This window comes from Antechinus flavipes, chromosome 1 (genome assembly GCF_016432865.1).
Source record: "Antechinus flavipes isolate AdamAnt ecotype Samford, QLD, Australia chromosome 1, AdamAnt_v2, whole genome shotgun sequence".
NCBI classification, from domain to species: Eukaryota; Metazoa; Chordata; class Mammalia; order Dasyuromorphia; family Dasyuridae; genus Antechinus; species Antechinus flavipes.
Window position 1 is genome coordinate 324564856 of NC_067398.1, and position 17889 is coordinate 324582744.

General features: G+C 33.7%; 1 protein-coding gene across 2 annotated transcripts in view; it reads right to left on the reverse strand.

Moving 5' to 3' along the window:
- Positions 1-17889, reverse strand: part of ANKS6 (ankyrin repeat and sterile alpha motif domain containing 6) — a 73336-nt gene that overhangs the window by 15721 nt on the left and 39726 nt on the right. For both annotated transcript variants that reach the window (XR_007948458.1, XM_051966703.1), the window contains exons 7-13: positions 16625-16823; positions 14325-14374; positions 12528-12731; positions 6760-6913; positions 4246-4415; positions 1433-1616; positions 457-524 (exon numbers count right to left, since the gene is read on the reverse strand). Coding sequence is in view for 1 of the 2 variants with exons in the window: in XM_051966703.1 (XP_051822663.1) it covers positions 457-524; positions 1433-1616; positions 4246-4415; positions 6760-6913; positions 12528-12731; positions 14325-14374; positions 16625-16823 (1029 nt within the window). In the remaining variant the exon portion in view is untranslated. The remainder of the gene's footprint in view (positions 1-456; positions 525-1432; positions 1617-4245; positions 4416-6759; positions 6914-12527; positions 12732-14324; positions 14375-16624; positions 16824-17889) is intronic.

Below are 17889 nucleotides of genomic sequence, written 5' to 3' on the forward strand. Positions count from 1 at the left end.
TTTAATGACAATATGCCTTTGTAGTTCTTAATTTAAAAGAGAATATTTTTCAATTATTTCAATATTATTGGTTTAAAAAATCCATAAAGATGGTAATATGGAGAACATTTTAAGTATTCTAACATGGCAATTCAAATTTCACTATCCTGAGTATCTTATGTAATCCATGTATTACACAATCCTTGAACAAGAGGTCCACTCCTTCCAAGAAATAGCTGTTATTACAACATTCAAATATAACAGGAAAAAAATAGTTGCTTAACTTTCTCTCTAACTGAATGACTTGATTAGTTATAATAAATATTAATTATCTCCATATAATGCTTGTTATTCATCTTTCCTGCTTATTATTAATTTTTCCTCAACCTTCTTACCGACAATATTACATTAAAACATACACATAGATAATATTATTAAATCCATAGCAAAGATATATAAAATGGATAAAGCCCTTACCTCTTGCTCCTCAAAAATGGGCTGATATTTCTCAAGTGATAATTTTTTAAGGATTCCAGTCAGCTCATCTTAAAGAGGGAAAGATTCAAAATAATATCAATTTAAAATTTTGTAAAAGGCATCACATTGTATTAGTACACAAATCTAGAAGCACCATGATCAATCAACTCTGACTTGTTAATTTTAAAATACTAACTCTTGGAGCAAAAATTTCTAAGAGTTTTTCTATACTAGAATAACTTGTTTTTCTTCTAAGAGAAGGTTAATTATAATGCTTTGCCTATTAATTGCTTTGAACTAAAGAAAGCATTGATGACCTTATGGCCTCAGCATGAACAAACTATTCAGATACATTACTGAAAGAATTCATATGAAAAGACTGTACCTTACAGTAAAATTACAACATAGCTGTCAACACTTGAGGAAAAGCTTGAGGATGACTTTTAGAGGAGGACCAGGGACTAGAAGGGGAAAATTAGTAAATATATTGCAAAAATACTTGACTGTCCTCAAGGATGTTACTAATTACTAAGCATTTAAAAGTGCAGGGAAAAAAAAAAGATAAAAGATTTGCCTCTGATAGTCTGATGAAGCCTATGAACCTCTTCTCAGATTAATATTTTATAGTATATAGGATTACACTGAAATATAGTTATTAACATATTAAAAACAAGCTCAAGGATTCCAGGTTAAGAACACCTGTTTTCAAGGCAGGATGAAAGAAACAAAGAATGGAAGAAAATGACCTTGTTCTGAACATTATAATTTGAATGTATAATTTCAGCTACTGTTAAAAATTATTGTCACTGAGGTGAATCTCAGAATAAAGTAAACATTGCTTTGTAGATATCATGGAGTTCCCACTGATCCCAGATCTGAACTCATAGAACTTACATTTTTAAAAATTCCTAATTTCTTTAAAATTATCACATTATTTTCATTTCCATGTACTCTGATGTATTCAGCAATCACTTACCATCATCAGTAATAGTTCCACTGCTAGAGCCACCACTCCCCTTAGACTGTCTGTGAGAAGAAGAGGAGGAAACTGAGGATTCTGCATTGTGCCCTTTTGGGGATGGGGATGGGGTAAGTGTTGGTGAAGTGCTTTTGGAGGTAGTTGAGGTTCCAGATAGAGGCCTTTTGCTTGTCTCCAATTTCTGACATAAAAATAAAAGTAAAAATACAATTGGACAAAAACAAAGCCCATTAAAATGAATTAGAAATTATTAAAATATACAGGCATGAAAAAGGATCTATCTACCCGGTATTGAACTTGACAATACATTTTCTAACTAAGGCTATGAAAAGTATGATTAATCAAATGTAAAATTAAGAGTCATAACTATTTAATAAAATTATAGTTTAAAAAATCCATTGGGGCAAGGAGACAATATGGTATAGTGGAAAGAGCCTTAGATTCCAGTCTGGCTTTGCCTCTATTTAGCCATGTGACCTTGTACAAATCATTTGATATTTCTATAATTTAATGTTCTTCCTTTGCATTGAGAGAGTAATGATGTCTAAAGTCTACTTGAATTACAACTTACCTTTTATATATTTTCTATGTATCTTATATGTTCCTTTTGCTCTGAGCTATGTATCTTATATGTTCCTATTTACATAGGTTTTGCCACCCCCATCATTAGAATGTAAGCTCCTTGAGGGCAGGAATGATTTTTGCATTTTTTCTCTGAATTCTTAGCATTTAGAACTTTTCCTGGAACAAAGTAAGCATTTAAACAAGTGATTGTTGCTTGCTTGATGATCTGTTTCTTAATTTCCTGTTTCCTAATATTTATCTCATGCTAGTTTTAGCCATTTCAAAAATAAGACTTTTATTTCTTACTGTTTAAGTTGATTATATAGAAAATGAAAAACTTTTCCAAATTTTATACCTGTGACTTTAAGAAATGTATTTTCCCCTCATTTAACTTCTCTTGCTGCTGAGACAATATATCTTTTGCCCCTTGGAGCTCATGTAATCCTTGTGTTTCTTGTATGCATTTATCCTGCTCCACTTTTATTATGATTTTTAAAAACATGGGTCATTTTCCTTCCCCCATTTTTAATTGTACACTTCATGAGGGACAGAGACTGTCTTATTTATCATTGCCACTCGGCACCTAAGACCATGATCAGCGTACTTACAATGAGTACTCACAAGTTTTTGAATTGAAATTGAATTGAATTTGAAATGAAATTAATTCACTTTATACTTTAAGGAAAATCTCTAGCTGAAAATTCTTATTTTTAAATTAAGAAAATAAAATAAAATTTGAGGGAGATAAAATATCAGTACATGGGCCCTTGAGATTTTTAAGTGGAATACTTTGCGTATAGATGGTTCTTCTAAGTCTGTTGAAAAGGTAATATAGTGGAAAAACTCCTGGTGTAAGAATCAGAAGAGCTAGGTCAAGAGCTCAGGTCCTGAATTCTAAGACCTGAGTTCTCAACTCAGTTCTGCCATTTACTGTGGAACACTGAGCAAGCTACAAAATGGATTTTCTTTTCTTTTCTTTTTTAATGTTTCTGTAGGTATGAAGGGAAAAACATCCTTGCAGAATACAACTCATTCTCATATAACTTTAGTTCTAAGAGAAAAGTTTCAGAAATTTAATAGAGTGGATACAGTAAGAGGCTTGGAGTCAGGGATGCTTGGATTCCAATTATACCTATGAGCCTTAGCATCTGTATTACTCTGGACGAGTCCCTTAACTCCTCTAAACATCAGGTTCCTCCTTTGTAAAATGGGGTTGATACTATTTGTAATATATGCCTTGGATAAGACAGGACCTACATAGACAAGTTATTTAACACTGTGGATGTTAAACTCAAACATAATCAATCACATACAATAAGATTCTAGTTTATTTCAATATTTTTAGGAGAAGTATAGCTGAGGAGTAAGAGTCCCTCTGCTGAGGAAATAAGGAGGAAGAAATATTTGAAGAGTGAAGAAGGGTAATTGAGGGAGATCCTCTAATTAACAAGATATTTTATCTCCCTTAAATTTTATTTATTTTATTTTCTTAATTTAAAAATAAGAATCTTTAGCTAGAGATGTTAATACTTTAAAGGAAGTTTAATAGCACACAAACCCTCTCTTTTTAATTTTTTGTTAAGTCCAACAAGATTCTAGGATTGTTTCCAATCAGGAATATCAATTATTATATATTAAGAAAATGTTTCTTTTAATACTTTTCTCAGATTTGTATTTGCATGAATTTAGGTTTCCTTTAAGCAGAGTATACCTGTGAAAAGATTGTCCTATATAAATAACCATTAAATAATATCTAATGATATGTTAATATGCAACTAACAGCCTTATTATGATTCTGGAGTTTATGATATCATATCTCCTAGCAGAAATAACAGGGCAAAAAGAGAAAAAGAGCTTACAGGGGCCGAAGTAATAGGAGCAAATTACTATAATTCTAAGGTTTATTAGCTTCCTAATCAATGAAGAGTGACAGTGACAGCATCTATGTAAAAAGCAGAGGGGTAAACAGCATGCGCTCATTGATGTTCCATTCCAACTTGAGCATGCATGTGCTGGGCCTGATTCTACATGGAGCCAGAGGGAGTAAGTGGCCCTTTTGCCAAGAAAAGATGATATTTCATAAAATTATTTTACCCAAGGTATTAACTAACTAGAGGTATTCACTCAGAGTTCAGAGGAATTCCTTGTTTGCATGAAATACTCCACTCCCCCTGGTTCAACATAAATTCAGGTTCTGGGTTAGTATTGGTGACATAAACAAGGGGAAGGTAAACGGTAACAAACACCTTTCCACTATGAATGTTGCCCGAAATTGGAGAAGCCTGGACATCAGGCAGGGTGGACCCAGGAGCTGTACAGACTGGACTATACTGCTGGCTGGATTTCTGTTCGGATAATCCTGCGGCTTTTTTCCTTTGTGCTGCAATTTGGGACAAAACACTATCTATGCTGCCACCTAGGGAATTATAAAGAAATGTATAAAATGGGTACATGTCAGTGGCAATAGCATGTCACTTAATCTCTCCATCCTAATTCTGATTTTACATGATTATTATAGTACAAGGGAAGTGATAAAAATGTTACAAAGAAGGGGATCCCACTAAATAAGAATGTGTTCTCTCCAGCTATGAATTGGTATAATCTTCTGGAAAGCACTTTGGAATTATGCAATAAAATGGCTAAAATAGTTCATACCCTTTGATCCAGAGATTCCATTACAAATTTTATACCACAAGCAGGTCACTGACAAGAAGAAAGATTCCATATATACAAAAATTGATATTATTGTGATAGCTAAGAATTAGAAACATAGTTCAATTTCCCTTCAATTGTCATGCCCTTTCATTGAGACATGGTTAAATAAACTGTGGCAGTCATGGCATATTATGATGCTGTGCTGTAAGAAACAATGAACATGATGAATAGCATGGAAAAACATATATGAATTGATGCAAAAGGAAGTGGGAAGAGCCAGGAAAACAATATACACAATGACTATAACATTATAGATGAAAAGTATAATCACCACAAAAAATTTAAACTGAATGTTGCAAAATTTATAAAGAAGCAGCTTTACCTCAGAGAAGAGATATGAAAAAAATGCTTTCATCCACTCCTTTGAAGAAGTGGGAGGTGGTGGGATATTGCCTATGAGAAATTTTCTTTGATATATTGATTGGTGTTGCTGAGTTTTTTTCTCTTCACCTTTTTCTTTAAAAACATTTTTTTTTTTTTATTATAAAGATTGGCTATCTGAGAAAGGGGAGGAAATGGATACAAAGTGAAAGCTAGATGATGTAAAACTAAAAGATATAAATAAAAACCTAAGAAAAAAGAGGAAAGCAACATGCTCCTCTCTTTAAATGCCCTACACCCTAAAAAAAATAAAACTAGGACTGTCAGCTCTAGAACAGCAGAGTTCAGCATAGATCACAGTAGAATGGTATTTGGAGTCATTGGAAAAAAACTTTCTTCTGCTCAACCAAAAACCAGTACCAATTTACTACTTGTATTTGTCAGATACTGGTATGCAAGTATAAAGAATTAATATCTAATAAATGAGAATCATTTCAAAGGATTTAATTTTATATAGCATTTTTGTGCCAGTTCTGCCCTAAAACTTTTGTAGAATATCATAACAGGCATCAAGTTAATGATGAGGGATGAAATATGAGGTTTGACAAAAGCAACCTGCAAACCAATCTACATACAGGTAGCAGAAAGACCCAGATTATATAATTACCTACAGTTTTGAAGCTTTCAAAGCTGTCTAATTTTTTTTTTTTGAAACATCAACAAAAACTCGAAAAAAAAGCTCCAGGCTTCCTATAATTTTTTTTAAAGAAGATTTTAATAGAATTCTGCCAAGTAAAGCCCTTTAATGTTTTTCAAAAAGAGAAGTAGTATGGTTTATACTAGATAGAGGATTAGCCTTGGAGTGATGAAATCCTGGGTTTAAATCTTGTCTTTGATATATCCTTACTGTGCAATCATAGACAAGTTATTTAAAATGTTAAACTCAAATATAATCAACCACATACAATAAGATTCTAGTTTATTCAATGTTTTTAGGAAATACAGAGGAAACAATCAAGACAAGAGTTATGATATGACTAGTACATGTAATCTATAGTGTTTTTCACTAAAAGGGCTCATCTGACAAGTGAGAAGTGTCTTGTTCCTTTTGGAGAGAAAATGGCAAACTGGATTGGATCTAGACAAGAGGCAATGAGAATAATAAAGGGACTCCATATAACAAACCATATCATATGAAAATTAATTGAAGGACCCTACGATATTTGGCTTGGAGAAGAGAATGCTGATATGATAGAGGAAAGGGACAAGAGATAGATGCTATTTACATATTTCTGAAGGACTATCACAGATATATTTGATTTCTGAAGGGAGAGCTAGCAACAATGGGTGGAAGTTACAGGGAGGCAAATGTTGCCTTAATATCAGAGAACTTAAAATAATTAAGTAGAATACATTCCTTAAGTAGTAATTAGTTCCCCAGTACTGGACAACCACTTGTAAGGGATATTATAGAATGTAAAGTTTTAATCTTGGTCTCAGATAAAAAGATTCTATATTTCTCACTGCATGCATTTTTAGAATGTTGATATGCTTAATTGCCATTTTCCTCCTTATTTTTTAAATTCTGTGTGAAAAGAGGATGACTCTTTGGATAAGAAAAAGAGAAGGGATACATTTAAAAATGAATGTGCTATAAAAGCAAATATGACATTTGAATGAACATTTTGGCACTTTTATTTTTTATATAATGAAAAAATACTTACCTGATCTGTTATGTAGTTCTCCACCATGTCTGTTAATTCCACCTATGCCACTAGACCCACCAGAAGAGTGGGGTGATTGGTTGAAATTTCCTGAATTTGTAGGAGAAGTAGGACTTCTTGTAACAGATGGAAATTTAACATGTCTGACAGATGTCTGAAAGGGTAATATGAATATTTTAGTATATTTATACTTGGTATATTCTCCAATCCCATGTATACAAACAGAGATATAAAACTTTCAGACAAGAAAGGAAATAGCATTTATTAAGCATCCACTATGTACCCGGTACTATATTAAACACATTGCAAAAATTTTCTCGTTTGATTGCCACAACCACCTTGGGAGGAAGATGCTACAATCAGGTCCATTTTATAGTAGAGAAACTTGAAGCAAACAGAGGTAAAGACTTGCTCAGAGTCCCATAGGTAATAAATGTCTGAGGCTGGAATTGTATTTAGAATTTCTTGAATTCCTAACTCAGCACTCTGCACTATGGCTCCATCTAATGGCCACTCTAATATGAAAAAGGAAATCTGTAATTGATACCTTTGAGGATAAATCCTTATGAAGAAGCGATTTTTCATTTATAAAATTCCATTAAAGTCAATATGCAACAAAATGAAAACGAAGAGCAGTTAAAGTAGTGAGTAAAGTATCTGCAAGAACTGATTTGGGAATGATGCTCACATCAGGACTTCTCCCTCCCACCCTTTCCTGTTTATTATAATCAGTTTCATTTTTTGGTGATGTTACTTGGTGCTTGCTGTTGTCTAACGTTTTCCCACTTCTTAAAGAAAGTATTCTTGATATATGGATACTTACAGGAGTCACAAGGCACAAAAAAAATCTGCAACTGCTGACACATATTTTCTAACATATTATCCACAATTATCCTTTATTCTCACCTTTGAAGGAAGTCCTCAAGTAATGAAGTGTTCCTTGATTTAATTGGGAGGTACTTAAGTTATTTATAGACTTTTTCTACTCCCTCCACTGTAATAAATATTGGAGTAGGTGCAGGTAGGTGACACAGTGGATAGAGCCCAGCCCTGAAGTCAGGAAGACCTGAGTTCAAATCTGACCTCAGATACTTAACACTTCTTATCTCTGTGACCCCAAATCGCCTCAGCAAAAAACAAACAAACAAATAAATAAATGTTGGAGCAAAAGCTGAAATTATTATAATAGTTTTTCTGTAAATACTTATCATGAATGGTGAGATGTCCCAGATATCCAGGACCATCTTGCTTATGTATATTTGTATCCTCAATGTAAAGGGCTGAAACTCTTAAAAAGTACACTTGAATCAGACTATGGAGCACTTAAGGCTAATTACCTATTGGACAATGATTCTATTAGCATATGTTTGGAATTTCTCTTCTTTCAGTTAATGCTGGCTTAATGCTTGGGGTTAAGAGAATTGTAGGTAAAGAGTAGGAGGTGGAGTGAGAGAGGCAGAGAACTTCACTTGGTCTCAGAACAAAGAGGAGATTCTGGACTCTAGAATCAAGGAGGGATCCTTGGCAAAACTGGAAGTTTTGTCCATCTCCTTCACTTCTCTCCCTAAAAACCAAGGACTTTTGCTTATTCTGACTCTGGCTGATCCTGAGGTCTCCAGGGAGCTAGTACGGAATTTATACTCAGAGCTTAATACACATCAAACACTTAATAAATACTTCATCTATTCATCCACTTATCCATCTACTTATCTACCTACCTACCTATCTACTGTGTCTTTCTTTTCTACCTGTGGTAAAATAGATTCTTAGAACCTTTTTCCATTTTTCTCAACAATACCTTATTTACCATGGTGACTACACAATTATAATGAAGCTACAAACAGTTGAGGAAAACTACTTTTTTTGTTTGTTTGTTTCATGTGTGAGGTAGCCAGAGTTCAACACCACGAAGCCAGGCTATTTGTGATGACTCTTTACAAACTAAACTAAGGTGGTCCTCAAAGAGCAGCCACAGTTCATTTCTGGGACTTCCAAGTATGGAACAACTTGTCAGAACTTGTGCTCTGAAAGCTCAATCTTCAAGAATCTAGGGTCACCTCAGCATCATATCAAGGCATCAAAGTAGCACTATATACAAAGTACACAGCAAAGTACAACGAGAGCCATACCAAAATAGAAATGGCTGAGGCATTCACATAAAGACTGAATGATCACTTGTTGGTGAGATACCTGATTTGGTTAGGGTTGATTTTACTCCACCCCAACTAAAAGCCAGTTAAGACTATCTGTATTTATCTGGCCTCTGTGCAAAATATGTTCTGAATATGAAACTAGGTCATATGAAAAGACATCCCATATAAGTACCTCAAGAGCAATAGAGTTGTTTATAAATATGGATATAAAATCATTAGAATTGGAAGCTTTTCTAACTGGGATTATTATAAATTTAGTTTAACTTCTCTCAGCTAAGTGTTCCCTCACAGCCACAGGATACTTTTTTGACTCTTCCTTAATTGACTCTCTATTGTATTTCCCAAAGCTTCTCTTCTCTCCTTTAGCCTCCCTTTTCCTTCATACTGTATGGAGAAAACAGAAGCAATTTATCAAAAGCTCTCTCTTTATCCCTATTCTATATCTCAAACTCTGATTTTCCCTATTTCTGCATTTATTCCAGTCTCTGATAAAAAGGTAGTCCTTTGGTTTGCTAAGGCCAATGCTTTTATTTACTCTTAGTCCTATTCCCTCAATCTCCCACAACATGCCTCCACAATTATCTCATATATCATTAACTTTCAAACTCTCCCTGTCGACTGATTCACTCCATATAAATATATATGCATCCCTAAAAAACAAAACAAAACAAACTTTTATTGGCCCTAGCAACTTTTCAAGAAAAAAGTTAATGTTTTTCTCATTTCCTTAAGAATTAAGTAGGTACAAATGCCACCTCCTACTTTATGCTCAATTTCCCTAGTAACTATTGCCTCTGCTCCCAAATTACTTTGTATGTATTTTTAGATTTGTTTATCTATATATGTTGTTTCTACCAAAGGAATGTTAAATCCTTGATTGCAGGGATTATTTAATTGTTGTCCCTGTATATTCAGAATTTAGCACTATGCTTAATTAATGCTTGTGGAATGAATTATATAATTCCCAAAATGCAATGTGACTTTATTTCAGTTCATTTTTTAAGGAGGATTTTTGCATTAAATCTTTTTCTTCAACTACTTTTAGAGTCATGGTAGAATCTGAATTATTGTTTATGCCAATTGATTGGAATAAGAGACTCATGCTGAAATAAAGTTCTTTTACTATTCTGCTTAGTCTCCAAAAAATTTACTGCAGAGGTACTGCTGAGATAATTTTTGTCTAATTTTCCCTTTAAACAATCTTTTAAAGGGAAGGGGATGGGGGAAACTAGAACATCCTGAGTAGTAATTAGCATACTGTCTCAAAAGCCTGGCCCAGTCCATATTTCTGTCCTTAATATTAAAAAGATCTGCCCCAAACAACTCTCTAAGACCAGGCTGTATAAAAGGAGTTAGCCTTAATGGATGTAATGAGTTTCCTTGCCCAGAAATTTCCCATTCATTTAAAATCACAAATTCTGTCCATGTTCTTTTCCTCATATCAAAAACAATAGAATATAAGTTCCTTGAGGACCTACAATATAGAAAATACTTAATAAATATTCAATGAAATGCATCGAGAAAGTATTCCCTGTCCCCACCAAAAATGTCAATGCTTTCTTGATTCCTGTTATATCTCCAACTGCTTATAAGTCTTTTCCTTTGACTCCAATAATCATAGTTTAGATTCATGTTGGGCTTTAAGATTATAAAATGCATTACATACAATACTTCAATTAAGATAAGAGAATAATTCACAGATCATCATCAAAATGTAAAAGAAAGGTCTGCTAGTTGAGAGAAAATTCCATTTAAGACAGAAATGGCCAAATCATTCAGAGTAATCTCTGGAATTGAGTAAAAACTAAATGTTCATCAAATAAAGCATGCTGAAGACAACAGAAAAGTACAGGAAACAGACTCATACAATTTTCAATGGACTTCAGCCTTGTAGGATCCCTTACCCCCACAGGCATAAGGGATTCATGACAAGGCAATAAAGATTATCTCAGGAAGTGTAATAGAGAATAATATTTTGAAGACATGAGTGATGGCCAAGTAAAAGCCAAGATTCAATCTATAACCTTGGCTATTGTCCTTAAAGAGGAAAAGAGTTTAATTAGTGTGTCCTGGGATGGGACTGCCCAAATATCAGCAATTCAATTTGATTTGATTCAACAAATATTTAGTAAGCATCTACTCTCTGCAAGGCAACAAGAGGAAGAAGTTGGGCTCAAAGGTAATATTTCATCAATTATACAATTCTATCATGATAACACCATTGTTTGAACTGGTAGAAAACTGGTAGGAAAAAACTTTGGACCTGACAGCCAATCACCTAGGTTTCAATCTCAGTTCAGTCACTCACTACTTTTATGATTTTGAGTAAATTTTTTAACCTCTCTGGGTCTCATTTCCTCAAGTGACTTGTCCATTACACAAGACTTAGTATCTACTACTATAAAGGAGTAAAGAACATAGAATACAATGTTACAAGAGGCAAAAGATATAGGATTACAACCAATAATAATTTTCTCAGCAAAATTAAATACAGTCCTACAAAGAGGGAAAAAACTTTAGCAAAATAGAAGACTTCTAAGAATTCCTAATGAAAAATCTGAAGCGTAATAGAAACTTTGAAATACAAACATGGAAGTAAAGAGAAATTTAAAAAAAAAAAACAAATTTAAGCTATCCTTCAAAAAAGAATTTATAAGAATAAAGTATTTGCATTCTAATGAGGAGGGAAGGGGGCAATACAAGCATACCCCAAGAACCATGTTGTCAGCAGGGCCCATAGTGGAAATTAAATAAGATGGAAGCTTTGAGAATGATTTTTCTTACATTTTGATTATCTTAAAAGAAGAAAGGAAAGATGAGTAGAGGAAGGGAAAGATATACTAAACAAGAAAAGTTGAAGAGGAAAAACATTTCATATAATCTGGTGCATATTGAATGAGGAATGAATACAAATGAGGAAGGAATGGGAAAAAGCAGGTATTACTTGAAAATTTCTTAAAATTGGTACAGAGTAAAGTAAGCATAACCAGAACAATTTATATTATTAAAAATACTGTTAAAGACTAATAGTAAATAATCAGCTCTCCAGGGGAAAAAAAATTGCCATCATTTTAAAGTCTCAACAACACACAAAACAATAAATCAAGCTCTGATTTGAAGCATTTGCTAATTTCCAAGATGTAAATGCTTACACTGAAATTTAACAACTGTCTCTCATCAGTTAGTTGGAGCTGTCTCCAAATTAGGAAAAACTTAAAAATTCTGATCATCCAATTATCAACCACAATACCAGAAAAATAATGATTTAGATTACTGCCCATTGCTTGACACAAAGATTACAGACTAGTTATGCAGAGCAAGATACATATTTGTGGACATGGTTATTATGGGAATGTGTTTTACTTACCCACGTATATTTGTTGCATAGGTCTTTGTTTTACACAGAGTTAGGAGTGGGGAGGGGTAGGTATTGAAGAGAAAGGGGGCAGATGCTTGTTCATTTGAAAAAATTAAATTTAATCAGAAAATTAATTCAAATTATGTGACCTGTAGTCACATATTTACTAAGTGATAGAGCTGTAACTCAAATCTAGGTCTTTAACTCAAATTCCAGTGCTTTTTTCTATGCCACACAACAATCACAATTTTACTTACAATGTCAGAATTTCCACTGCCAACAGGATGGTATTTGACAGATCTTTGTGGCAATATAGTCTTCATTTGTTCTGTCTGACCATCTCTATTTATCCGAGTCCGATCTGAGTTCCACAGCTCAAAATTTGAAGGTGGTAAGAAAGGAGGAATCACTGCCTTCAGCTTATCATTTGGGAGTCTAGTAAAAGGAGCACCATTTCTTAACTGAAACAAACAAAAAAACAAACAAACTTGATTTTAGAAAAACTACTGACAGTGTCTTTGGTTCTAGAGTGGAAGGAGAAGAGATTTGAAGAGGCTGCTCATAAGGGAAGGTAGGGTTGAGAATATCAAAGATTCACAGAAGTGCTTTGTACAATGATCTTTTGTCCTTGCTGCAATTTACTTTTTAAAAATATTTGGCATGTAGCTGCTATGGTTTACTTAGAGAATCCAAGAGAATCAGTGAAAAAAATTAATTTAAACAAACTTCAATAAAGTAGAAAGACAAAAAGTAAACTCAAAAAAGTACAAAATGTGTAGACGTGTATTTCTCCTATTAGGTTACAAAGGCATCATAACACAAAGGAAACAGACCTAGACTTGAAGTCAAGAAGACTTGGGTTATTATGGTAATGTTTGGTTGCACATATATAATTTATATCAAATTGCCTGCCATCTTAAAGAGAGGGGAAAGGGGAAGGGAGGGAGGGCAAGAATTTGAAACTGGAAAAAAGTTTTTATTGTTATTTTTGTTTACATATAATTGTGAAAATTAAATTAAAAGTAACTGTAATGAAGATCTGAGTTATAATCCCATTTCATTCACTAGTTATATGTCCCTGTGTAAGTCACCTATTTTCTTTGTTTCTCAGTTTTCAGTTTCTCTCTCTCTCTCTCTCTTTCTCTCTCTTGCTGATGCAACGGGGATTGTGACTTTTCTTCTCATTTTTAAAATGGAGGGTTGGACTCCTTATGGCCCTTATCATCTCTAAACCTATGATTCTGAGACTATGATTCTAAATACCTTGAGGGCAATGACTAAGTTGTTTTGTATTCCAAGTACCTGTATAGTATCTTGCCACATACTTTGGACATGATTTTTATATAGTAAAATCAATATTGTTTTAAGAACAACTTTGATTAAGTTATTTTGACTATTATAAATAGCCAAATTAATTATAAAGGACATCTGAGGAAAGATGCTGTCTACAGCTGCTGCTGGATGACCGTATGCAGAAAAAGAACTGACAAATAGAAGTATGTATGGAATAATTTTATATACATACAAATATATACACACACATAAACACACCCACACCCATACAATAAGGCAATTATTTCCACAGTGGGGGAGGGGGATGCTAGGGGATAGGTAAGGAAAAAAAAAAGAAATTTACAAGATAAGTAAAGAAATAGCAAGTTATACATAATAGAGCTGTAGTTTCCTGTGCAATCTTATTATTTTTTTAATTAAAGCTTTTTATTTTCAAAACATATGCAAGAATAATTTTTTAACATTGGCCCTGGAATTGCCTTGTGTTTCAGATTTTCCCCTCCTTCCTCCCCACCCCCTTTCCTAGATGGCAAGCAATCCAATATATGTTATACATGTTAAAATATATGTTAAATCTACTATGTGTAAACATATTTATACAACTCTTATTTCATGTGCAATCTTTTTAATTGTACTGTTATGGAAATACTTGTTTTGACTTTTAATAACCTTTAAGTATCAGTTCTTTCCAGTCCTGGCTTTTCAGAATTGAGAAAATTAATGTGAAATACATAATAATTTTAAAATTTTAAAACACTTACCATCGTTGTTAATAAAGCATCTTCTTTTTCTATTCTTGTATTTGTAGGACCTGAAAAGCAACATAGATTGGAAATTTAATAATCTATATTCCCTAGGACACTAATATGAATGAAAGTATAAGCCTCAGTTTTAAATTCTGAAAATATTTGCTTTTTAATAGTATTCAATTTCTTAACTGAAGAAAAGCATTTAAATTACAGTAAATGCTTTTGAGATTATCCTAAGTGACCTAAGAACTATAACATTACATATGTGGCGAAAGGATCACCAAGGAACATAGAATCTCAGGGTTAGAAAAGGGGACTGAATCCAACTTCATGTACAAGGCAAGAGTCTTCTGCATGATAGTTCTTGACAAACAATCATCCAGACTTTGTTTAAATACTTAGGATCCAAAAATTTGGAATCAGAAGGGATCTTAGACATAATCTAGTACAAACACCCTCCCTTCCCCACTTCCACCTTACAAAAGAAGAAATTGATTCCCAGATAGATTAAGCAACTTGACTTGATAACAGAGATAATCAAGGGCTGAGCCTAAACCAGATCCTAGTCTCTACTTCAAATCAGTTAGACCACAGTTGCTTCTTAATTGTACCAAGCTTTGATCAGATTTCATAATGTTCACCTTCGGAGCACTTTTACTTCTTCCATGAACTGAAGATTTTAGGGGGAATGGGAAATTCCCTGTCTCCCAGAGTGGCCCATTCCACTGTATGTCAGCCTTAATTTTCCAGAAAGTAAAATAAAATGAAAATGGACAAAGGCTTTAAGATCTCAACAGCATGAGGCACTCCCTTCATCAACATACATCCTAACCTAGAGATGATTTAATAACTAAATTAAAGAGTTGACTGAGTCATAAAAGTTAAGAGACTTGCTCAGGTTCATTTGGCTCATAGGCATCAGAGGCAGGTTTTTCTAACTTTCTCTATACTACATCATACTTAACAGGTACAAAATTAAAAAAAAAATTTTTTTTCTCTTTGTCTTCAGAGTAAGAATGAGAAGTATTATATATAAAAGAAAATACTTTCCTCCATCAAACAATAAAACAGAAGAAAAAACAATTTAAACTCTCAAAGAGATAGGGCAAAAAAAAATGAGTCTGTTTTAGAAAAAACTCCCACAATTTTACTTTTAATTTTCAATAACCAAGAAGCTGAAGGAGGTCCCAGAAACTATAATGTAGTACTCAAAAGTAGACTTTTCCTACATATTTAATAAGTGTGATAAAATATCATGTCTTTCAACTTCTGGAAAATCTGTTGTTGCTGAACTGAATAGAAGTACAACTACCTTCCTTGTTTTTGTTTTTGTTTTTGTTTTTGTTTTTTAAAGCATTTATGAAAGCCTTATAAAGAAGAGTGAGGGATGAAATTGACAAAGAAGTTCGGTGGCTTTGAACTTGAATGTCTAAACCATGTTATCTGATGGATAAATCAGGAGATATATTTCTAGTGATAGGCCCTATGGATCCATGTTCAGCTTCATTTTGTTCAGAATTTTTGTCTAACACTTCACTGAAGGAATCAATGATTCATTCATCAAGTGTGTAAGTGACAAAGTTGGGAGTAATATTTAATATAATATATTTGGGGTTTAAATCCCAAAAGATTTTGATAGGGTGGTGTAACAGGCTAAAGGTAAGACAGATTCCAAGTTTAAAAAAAACGGTAAAGTGTTACAATTGGTTTAAAAAAACCAAAACAACCTCATACGTACAATTTTGGGGCACTCATAGCTATAAAATCCATAGGAAAAACACCCAAAATTTTAATAGAATCATCAAAACTATGAATTTGAAGAAACTTCAAGAGTCCACTTAATCTAACCTGTACTCAACCAAATCTTTCTACAACATTCCAATGAGTATTCAACTAGCCTTTGCTTGAAGATCTAAGATGGGGAATCCACTCTTCTCTGAGGTATACCATATTCTAGGCCTTTGAATACTTTTAATTATTAGGAAGATTCCTCCCTATGTTAAGCTCAAATTTGTCTCTAGAAGTTCTAGGTACTGTTCTTTGTTCTGTCATCTATGATCAAGGAGAGCAAGCTTGATCATTTCTCTCCAAATACTTGGAAGACAGCTATCTTGGTCCCTTCCAAATCATCTTTCTGGCCCAGATCCTTAAGGAATAAATTCTCTGATTTGAATAATAAGAACAAGACTCACATTTATTTTTTAAAATCTCTGAATTTAAATAAAGATAGTAACAGAGTCTTAAATCTTTCAGACCGTTGGAAGTAAAAACAGTTTATACAATTGCACATTTTTTTTTTTTTTTAACTTTACCGGCATCCTTGCTTTGGGTAACAATGTCGGGAATCCTAGAATTTCTTGTCTCATTCTGGGGTGTAGCTTTCATTGTAGAATCCAGGGATGGTTCAGATTCATCCGTGAAAGGCATAGGGTGATTACTGGAAAGCCCCCGATGTAATGTTTGGGTCAACTTGAGCTTTCGGAACCTGTTGGACATTCTATTCCACCATGACTGAGGAAGGGACACCCAAGAAAAGCTTAGTTAGGCCACAATAAGGTTAGCTATATATTCACATTTTTCTTTTTAACTATTGTTTCATTAGAGACAGTAATTTTCAAGATTTGAAACAACATGCTTTATATATATTACCTCCATTGATCTTTGCAACAATTCCCTGAGGTAGGCAAAGAAGATGTAAGACTCTTCATTTTACTGATGCAGAATTAGAGGACAGAAGAATGTCATGGCAGTCAGGATAGAACAAAAAGTATTGGATTTAGAGGCAGTGAAACAGGTATCCGTACTACCTAGGTGAAGAGTCACTTAATTTCTTTACACCTCGTTGTTTAGTTATTTTCAGTCATGTCTGACTCTTGGTGATTCCCTTTTGGAATTTTCTTGGTAAAGAAATCAGTGGAGTGGTTTGTCATTTCTGTCTTTAATTTACAGATGAAGAAACTGAGGTAAAGGGAATGAAGTGACTTACTTGTCCAGTCATTATAAGAATCTGGGACCAGATTTGAACTCAAGAATAGGAGTCTCCCCTGACTCCTGACCCAGAATTCTGTGCCACCTCATTGACCTTCAGTTTCTTCAATCCATCAAATGAGGGGTTGGATCACCTCCCTGATTTCATGATCCTCTTCAAGAACAAGGAACAAACACACAAATAACAACAACTGAATTGGTTAGATTTTTTTTTGATTGCTACACAAAATTTAAAAAGATAAAACATACTAGGAGCAGCTAAGTGATGCAGTGGATAATACACTGACTTGGAATCAGGAGGACCTGAGTTCAAATCTGATTTCAGACACTTGACACTTATTAGCTGTGTGACCCTGGATAAGTTATTTACTCCAACTGCCTCAAAACCAAACAAAACCTTACAAGAAGAAATTTAAGGTCCCCAAACCTATCCCTCTATCCCTCCTCCCCCAACACAGACACATACAAGAGAAAGCAAGTTTAGTCAGGTCATGAGGATGATGGGGGGGATTTATAGAATATTCCCTTTCCCTATTTTCTTCTTCCAAATACCCAACTTAGCTGTAGCACAGATAAGTCTTATGACCTA